At 27.7% G+C, this 9,446-nt stretch overlaps 1 protein-coding gene across 1 annotated transcript; it reads left to right on the top strand.

The window, feature by feature from the left end:
- Positions 1–8,202: 8,202 nt before the first annotated feature.
- On the top strand, positions 8,203–8,371 carry BDBG_16033 (uncharacterized protein; the record flags this gene model as incomplete). The annotated part of the gene is made up of 1 exon (XM_031724069.1): positions 8,203–8,371. A coding segment is annotated over one exon (168 nt), but the record flags the coding sequence as incomplete, so codon positions are not given.
- Between the last annotated feature and the right edge of the window lie 1,075 nt (positions 8,372–9,446).

Raw genomic sequence — 9,446 nt, 5'->3', positions numbered from 1 at the left:
ATTCTTTTATAGATTGTGATTTGATAGTTGGCCTTAAGTGGTCATAGCTTAAGAAAGTTTCTTTTCAGTTCATAAGTGTCTCTGAAGATCATGTCTAGAAACTTGGTTTGAGAGTGTTTGCAGGCAGTAAGCATTTCTTGTAGAAAAATAGCTTAGTTCTGTGAGAGATGCTCATGAATGTTCTTTACTAAGATTGATTCATTTGTCAGTTCAGAGAGTTTCTCTGTCACAGATGCAGAAAATGATGTTCTGTAAGTGATTGATAAGTTCTCTAAGACTTCTTTCACAGAGATTATTCATGATTCAGATGACTGCTTCTGAGTGTCTGCAGTAGAGTTTGCAGAGGTTGAAGTATACAAGTTTCTAGTCCTTTCAGTCATAACAGACAGTTGCTGACTGACAGAGCTTGAAATGTAAGAATAAGTGCTTGCAGATGATTATTCAGATGTTTACAGCTTGATATGATATATACTATTAACTATTAGAAGAATTCACAGTAGAAAGATAAAATATAAGAATCAAATGTATAATAGCATTCAAGCTGTATTATGAATTATATTCATGAACTTCAGTCTATATAGTTGTGTGTAGCCAAGGGCTGCTAACCCTATTGATTACGCGAGAGATAGAAATAGAAGTAAAGAATCCGCGAGAAGCGGGATTTCTTACAGAATAATTAGAAAATATATACTTAAAAAGTGTGATCAGAGTGAACTCTGCTGTCACTTGAATAATATTAAGAGTAGAATACTGAAATCAATGATTCTTTTCATTGATTTCACAGATAAGGCGTGTGAAGATGATTCTGAGAAATATAAGATTTCTCAACTTCTGATAAAAACAGATCTCATGAAGAGACTCTATTTTCATGATATCAGAGACTGAGGATTATTAAAAAGTGTTACTTTCATACAATACACATGTACTTACTGCAGTGATTCATTCTCTGTGTATATAATGAAGAGTTGTGACTTTCTCACACTGCACAGCTCTTCTTGAGATGCTGTCACTGATTTATAACTTATACAGTCTCTCAGTTCAGCATGCACTGTATGTATACAGCCCTGTGTGCTGAGGCTGTATTGGTCATTATGATCTGATATGATACTCACTTTTCACAGGCTATATTTCATTTGAGAGAGAGAGAGAGAAGATGTGACTTTTGTCTTATTAAAAAGAAATAGATAATTAGTATTATTGAATATAATTTGATTCTTCTGTATTTGAAATTTAATTAGTCTATACTCTTTAATTTAAGGATTTCTAAGAGTGTTTTAATAGTTTTCATATCAGCTTGAAATTAGTGATGAGTTGAAGAAGAAGAGAAAAGAGAGAAGAAAGAAATAAGAACAACTTATCTTTATAATATGAAAACAGAGAATCACTGTAATTATTCTCTCTAGTAATAAAGATCTGTTTTCTGCATGTATCTCTGATATAGATTATATAATAACTGTATATAAAGAATATTAATAGTGTATGTATTAAATGAAGATAATATTACTATGCAATACTGTAGTCATTTCTGTACATCTCTGAAAGCTGTTAATATTCTCTTTGAGTCTCTTTATATTTGATAAGTCAATAATATATTTCAATACACTTCTTCTTTTATTATCATCATTATCATCATTATTATCATCACTATTATCATTATCATCATCATTATCACTATTATCATTATTATTATATTATTACTAGCTGTCTTCTCTGTCTTCACTCTTCTTCAACACTTATTAAAATCAATTATATTATCTCTCTTCAAATATTCTGCGGTTCTGCAGATCATCAAGGTGTGTGAGCACTGTCACAGATTGAAGAGAGAGAAGAAGAAGATATTCAAGTAAGAGAAGACAGATTATAAGACATATTATAATGTCTTGAAGAGACTCTGTAAGAGAGTAGAATAGTAACAATTTTAAGTAACACTTCTGATAGATTTAGACTGAACTAAGTCTAGAAATAATGTGAATGACACTGCTCATGAGAGATTGAAAAAGATGATAGTGAAGAGTCTTATACAGCAGTAATAAGATCAGAAGAAGTCCTGAGAATGATTTGAGATCAAGATAAAGAGAGACAGAGAGAAGAAGAGTATTACTGTAAATAAGCAGCAGCAGAAGAAGATTGAGAGAGTATTAAAGTGAGAGATAAAAAAGCTAAAACTGATAAGTTTTTTATTAAGAGATAACAAGTTTTGATAACACTTCTGTTCTCTAATTGATTAGCAGAAGCTGACAGAGAAGAAGGGAAATAAGACCTTGTTCAGATCTCAGAAGCTGACAGAGAAGAAGGGAATTAAGACCTTGTTCAGATCTCAAATTCACTTCATAATTCAGAATATTGAGAAGACAGCTCTGCTCTCTGAGCATGTCAATCTACTTACTGCTGAAGTGGAACCTGAGACAGCAGACTAGAAAATACAGGATTTTGAGATGCAGATTAGTCTGATTGAGAAGAAGTAGTGAGAACTCTTCTCTGAGAAGGCAGTAAAGAGAGATTTTGAGATGATTATCATCTTAGATGAGAAGAAGGAGAAGAAGAATGAGAATGAGAAGTGAATTATAAAGAATGATGAGAAGAATGAGAAAGAGAAAAAAGATAATAAGTAGAAAAAGTTTTTTTCTTTTTATTTATATTAGTTAGTTGTAAGTTCATAATTATTAGTTAATAATTGAAATTAATTTTGAGTTTTCAAAAATTATTGTATAAGTTGTAATCAATTATCAATGTCAGAAATAATATATATATATATATTTAACTATCATGATTCACAAATCACTATAATGTATACATATCAACATTTTTTCAACATTGATATTCACAATATTAATATATTTTTAATGATATCATCTGATAACACAATTTAGTAACGCTCTGACTGAGTAAGTTGAGATTAAAGTGATTCAGTATTGTGACATCTGTAAAAGCTTGTTTCAATTCTGTAAATACTCTCACAGTGTCTTAGATGAGAGTAAACGGTTTTATTTTTCTGTCTTTAACACTTCTCTTTAACAGATCTATAAAGGGAATAGTAATCTGTGAATATGCATAGATAAATCATTCATAGAAATTCATAAATTCTAGAAACACCTGCATCTCGCGGTACATTTACAGCACTGATCAGTTCTCAATGACAGAGATCTGACTTCTGTTCATTGAAATGCTATTACTCTCAATAATATAATCTAAGAAATTAATCTTCTGCATGTAGAATGAGCATTTTTTAGTGTTTGTATAGAGTTGATACTATCTCAAGTGACTCAATACTTCTTAAATATGACTATCATATTCTTCTTCTATTTTTGAGAAGATTAGAATGTTATTCAAGTATACTATACAGAAGATGTCAACAAGGCCTCACAGTGCCTCATTTATATAGATCTGAAAGATGACTGAAGTGTTACAAAGATTAAAAGATAAAACAAGATATTCAAAATTATCATACTTGATACAAAAAGCTGTTTTTCAAACATTATCTTCATTAACTCTGATTCTATGATAGATATTCTGTTTATTAATCTTTGAGAATATCTTTGCTTCAGATAATTAATTGATCATCATATTAATTAATGATAATGAATAGTAATTCTTAACTGTCATCTTATTGAGACCTCTGTAGTCTATGTATAGATATAGTCTACTATTCTTCTTAGGCACAAATAGTATGAGTACCTCTGCTGAACTCTTTGATAAGTGTATTCAGTTCTTTGATTATACTTCTTCAAGATATTTGTACAGAACATTCAATTTCTTTACTAATAAGTTATAAAGAGACTCATACAGCACTGTTATATCATTTTTAAGACAGATCTTATATCATATCTTGATATCAGAAAACTTCACTGCTTTTCTTTTTAAAAAGACATTCTTATAATCTGTAAAGAGATGTCATGTATGTTCATCTTCAATAACAAATACTGCTGCTAATCTTGCAGTGAGAATGATGACTTCTTCATCAATTCTCAAGTCTCAGTCATCTGCTATACAGTATATTGACTCTATCTTTTTCTCAAGATTCTTTCAATGAAACTCTTCAGATTTCTCTATCACTATCTCTTCATTAGTGAGATAATACTGTCATATCTGAGTGACTCAGTCAATGAGAGAATTATTTTCTCTCAATTATAGAAGATTTAGAATAATATTCTCATCTATAATATTAACAGTATGAAGAAGCAGACTGCACTTCTTGAAGATTTCTTCTAAGTCTGTGATCACACACTTTACTTGAATTATCTCAAAACAGTGATATTTTATTTTATCAGTAAATTTCATATAATCTGACAGATCTATCTTCTTTCAATTCTTCATCAAAGAAAAGAAATAGAATATGAAGTTAGTATTTATCTCAGAGTCAAGTAGATATCTCACTGATATCTTCTTATTCAGAATATTCATTGTGATTGTAACATGAACTTAGAGATATAAGAATTATCAATTCTTCATTTCTTTCTCTTCTTTATCTTCTGTAGATACATTTGTCAGAAGAGAAGTTAATCTTAAGAAGATATTTTCTCAGTTTCTTCTCTTCTTCAGCTTCTTATAATCACTAGTATAGTGATTATCAGCTTCATAGTTGAAGCAGAGATCTTTATCAAATCTTTTTTAATATTTCTTCACAGTAAGTGAACAATTGAAACACTTGAAATTCTTCTTTGCATTCTCTGCATCAGAGCTGTCACAGCACTGTTTAGATCTTATCATTAATTACTTAGAAGAGATCTTATTAATCTTTTTCTCAGAGTATTAATTATTCAAATAGATTCAGAGAGCTAAATTGACAAGCTCAGTGTAATTAATTGATGAACTCTGATACTGTGATATCATTGTCTATATCTTGTAAGTCAGTTTCATGAGATAAAGCTATGTTTTTAATTAATTCAAATTATCAGTCAATTTCTCTCAATATTCTTCAAATCTTGTATTGAAATCAGAAGGATTCTCATCATCTTATTAATATAATGAGTTGAAACACTGTATCACTGTAAAGCTGCAGTTGTGATAATCTTCAATCTGATTTAGTAGAAAGTCTTTGAATTCTTTCTAACTTATGATAGCATTGATACACTCAAGCTCTCTCTTCTTAATAACTCAAGTAGTTGCAGAGATGCCTTCAAGAAGATTGATAGTGTATATTACTTATATCTTATGAGTATTAAACTGGCTCAGATTAAGATGAAATTTCTGTTCAAGAATACAAGTAAAGTTGTGAAATTCAGATAATATATTTCTCTTATAATTCAGAGAATCTTCAATCTTAATCTCTCTATCTTTATAATAGATGCAGATGTGTAGAGGCTGCAGTGATGACAGAATAGTTGAAAATACTATGCTAAAATATACAGTGAGTTCAGAAATCTCAGATTTCTGTCAAGATAGAGATGTACATACTCTAGAAGATGATGTGAAGTTTCTCTCAGAGAGTGAGATCAGATCAGTCTCAGCACAGATGTGTGAGACTATATTAATTCATTAATAGAGCTTAACTGATTCAAACTTGTAATCAGATTAAGTAATTTGAATTATAACATAATGAAATCAAAGCAGTAACTAGTCAGCAGTGTTGTATAGAGATAGTTATTTGAGAAGTTATATAAGTAGACTTAACTATCTTACTTAAATAGCAAGCTCATGAATTACAGAGTTATTGCAAGAATATCACAGATATAGTATTTAGTATACTAAGAAGATTGTATAAAAAATGCAGTAACTCTTATATATATTTCAGTAAAAGAAAAATAAATCACTGACTTCTTTAATCAGAAGTCAGCATCTAGCTATTCTATATAGATAATGAGTGAATACTCTTCTCTCATTTCATGAGTAAGAATAGCTGAAGTAATACCTCAGTGACATCTCACTATTATAAAAGAGTAATCTGCTGACCTTATATAGAAGTGAGATTCTCATATTTATCAATCAGTTCTTTCTATATTATATCTGAATGATGTTATAGAGTGGTTGAAAACCGGTTTAAATAATCTGTGAAATGAATGAAATCATTCACATGAAAGTAATGAGCCGTGTGAAACCGCAACAAGGTCTTGTCGCGGTCAGAAGCGTAACAATAAAAAGAATTATTATAAGAGAAAATAATCTTCTTTCTTAGCTTAGTTATAATTTTAGTACTAACTCAGATTGAATATTATCAATATATAAAAGTAAATAAATAATCTTGATTAATTTCTGTCATATTTCTTGAAATATATTAATATTGTGAAAGAGAGTGTTATTAAATTACATTATCAGATAATATTATTAAAAATATATTAATATTATAAATATCACTATTGAAAAAATGTTGATCCTTATACATTATAGTGATTTGTGAATTATGATAGTTAAATATATATATATATATTATTTCTGACATTGATTACAACTTGTACAATAATTTTTAAAAACTTAAAATTAATTTTAATTATTAATAATTATGAACTTATAACTAACTAATATAAAAAGAAAAAAAACTTTTTCTACTTATTATCTTTCTTCTCTTTCTCATTCTTCTTATTATTCTTTATAATTCATTTCTTATTCTTATTCTTCTTCTTCTTCTTCTTATCTGAGATAATAATCATTTTAAAATCTCTCTCTATTATCTTCTCAGAGAAGAGTTTCTGCTGCTCTCTCTCAGTCAGATCAATCTGTGTCTTAAAAGTCTGTATTTTCTAATCTACTGTCTCAGATTTCACTTCAGTGATAAGCAGACTAATATACTCAGAGAGCAGAGCTATCTTCTCAATATTCTAAATCATGAAGCATATTTAAGGTCTGAATAAGTCTTTAATTCTCTTCTTCTCTATCAGCTTCTGTTAATCAATTAGAGAATAAAAGTATTAGTAAAAATTATTATCTCTTAATAAATAAAAAAATTATTAGATTTAACTTCTTTATCTTCTGCTTTAACACTCTCTTAATCTTCTTCTACTACTATTTATTTATAGTAATACTCTTCTTCTCTCTCTCTCTCTTTATCTTAATCTTAAATTATTCTCAGAACTTCTTCTAGTCTCATCACTACTGTATAAGACTCTGTACTATCTTCTTTTTCAATCTCTTACAGGCAGTGTTATTCACATTATTTCTATACTTAGTTCAGTCTAAATCTATCACAAGTATTACTTAAAATCATTATTATTTTACTATCTTACAGAGTCTCTTCAAGATATTTTTTCTCTTACTTAAACATCTTCTTCTTCTCTCTCTTCAATCTGTTATGATGCTCACGTGCCTTGATAGTCTGCAGAACTTCAGAATATTTAAAGAGAGATGACATGATTAGTTTCAGTGAGTATTGAAGAGAGATGAAGATAGAAGAGATAATTAGAAATGATATAATAATTATGATAATAATAATGATGATAATGATAATGATAATAATAATAGTAATGATGATAATGATAATAATAGTGATAATGATGATAATAATGATGATGATGAAAGAAAGAGTGTATTAAAATATATTACTGACTTATCAAATATAGAGAGACTTAAACAAAATATTAACAGCTTTTAGAGATGTACAGAAACAGCTACAGTGTTATATAGTAATATCATCTTCATTTAATACATGCACTATTAATATTCTTTGTATACAGTTATCATATAATCTGTATCAGAGATACATGCAGAAAACAGATCTTTGTTACTAGAATGAATAATTGCAGCAATTCTCTATTTTTATATTATAAAGATAAGCTATTCTCATTTCTTTCTTCTCTCTTTTCTCTTCTTCAATCAATCACTAATTTCAAGCTGATATGAAAACTATTAAAACACTCTCAGAAACTCTCAAATTGAAGAGTATAGACTAATCAAATTTCAAATACAGAAGAAATCAAATTATCTTCTACAGATTCAATTACTCATCTCTCTTTTAAATAAAATAGCAGTTATGTCTCTCTCTCTCTTCTTCAATCAAATGAAACATAGCCTGTGAAAAGCAAGTACCATGTCAGATCATAATAATTAACATAATCTCAGTATGCAGAGCTGCATACATACAGTGTATGCTGAACTGAGAGACTGTGTGAGTTATAAATCAGTAGCAGCATCTCAGAGAGAGTTATACAGTGTGAGAAAGCTACAACTCTCAGTCATATATACAGAGAATGAATTACTACAGTAAGTGTATATGTATTATATAAAAGTAACACTTTTTAATAATACTCAGTCTCTGATATGATGAAAATATAGTCTCTCTGTAAGATCTGTTTTTATCAGAAGTCAGAAAATCTTATATTTCTCAAGATTATCTTCACATATCTTATTCATGAAATTGATGAAGAAAATCATCAATTTCAGTATTCTATTCTTGATATTATTCAAGTGATAGCAGAGTTCATTCTGATCACACTTTTTAAGTGTATATTTTCTAATTATTCACATTTATACAGATATATACTGATTATTTATTAGATAATATTTAGATAATACATTATTATAACTGTGTTACTCTCACTGTAAGAGATACACAGTTAATAATAAATATTATAAAGACTCTGAGAAGTAAGTATTTTAAGAGTACTGCAGCTCTGTAATCTTGATTTTTTTTATTTTTATTTTTTATTTTTTTATTTTTATTTTATTTTTTTTTCTTTCTCTTTCTCTGTTTTTTTTTTCATTGTGATTTTTTCTTATTTTTGTTTTATTTTTTATTTTTTTATTTTTTTTGTATTTTATATTTTTTTTATAATTAAAATTATATAAATTATAATCTATGTTCAGAAAAGTAATGATATTTAATAATACTCTCTATTAAATTTTCAATAAATGAGTACTATGTTATGATATTATATAAGTAAGAAATAATTTCATAATCTCATTTAATGTCATTCTCAATAATAAGATCAGAATGAAAATGTAACTAAGAATTTAAACATATTCTTTATCTAAGACTAGATTTTTATTTAAAAAGTAAATCTGAGATCTTTAATATTTGAAATAAGATGATTTGAGATCAATGTAAGAAATATAAATCATGATTAGAAGTAATGCTTTTAGACAATATAATAACTGTAAAGTTTGATCCTGATCTCAGACATGATTACACAGTCAGTCTAGTAATTAATATCTCAGTTTGAGTTAAACTTTCACTTTATTCTCATCTCTATTAATGAAATTGTTAAAATATTACATATTATCAGTATAATAGATAAATATATACTCTTAATAATTTTTTATAACTTTAGAATTAATTTAATATATAAATTCATTAGATTATTTTAAAGATAGTAATTAAATTCAGTTCTATAAGTATACAGTTTTATCTGATTTTTAGTTATAATTAATATGTATAAGTTCTATTTCAAAGTTAGTATTTGTGACAGGCTATGTCTGATCAATTATATAGACTATTCTGTTACACTTCACAGATTTCTATCACTCTGATTCTCAGTCACTGATTCTTGACTGAAAATCTACAGAATTTCTATTCTTCT

Source organism: Blastomyces gilchristii, assembly GCF_000003855.2.
Source record: "Blastomyces gilchristii SLH14081 genomic scaffold supercont1.1, whole genome shotgun sequence".
Lineage (NCBI taxonomy): Eukaryota > Fungi > Ascomycota > Eurotiomycetes > Onygenales > Ajellomycetaceae > Blastomyces > Blastomyces gilchristii.
This window is presented reverse-complemented; position numbering and strand designations above follow the sequence as displayed.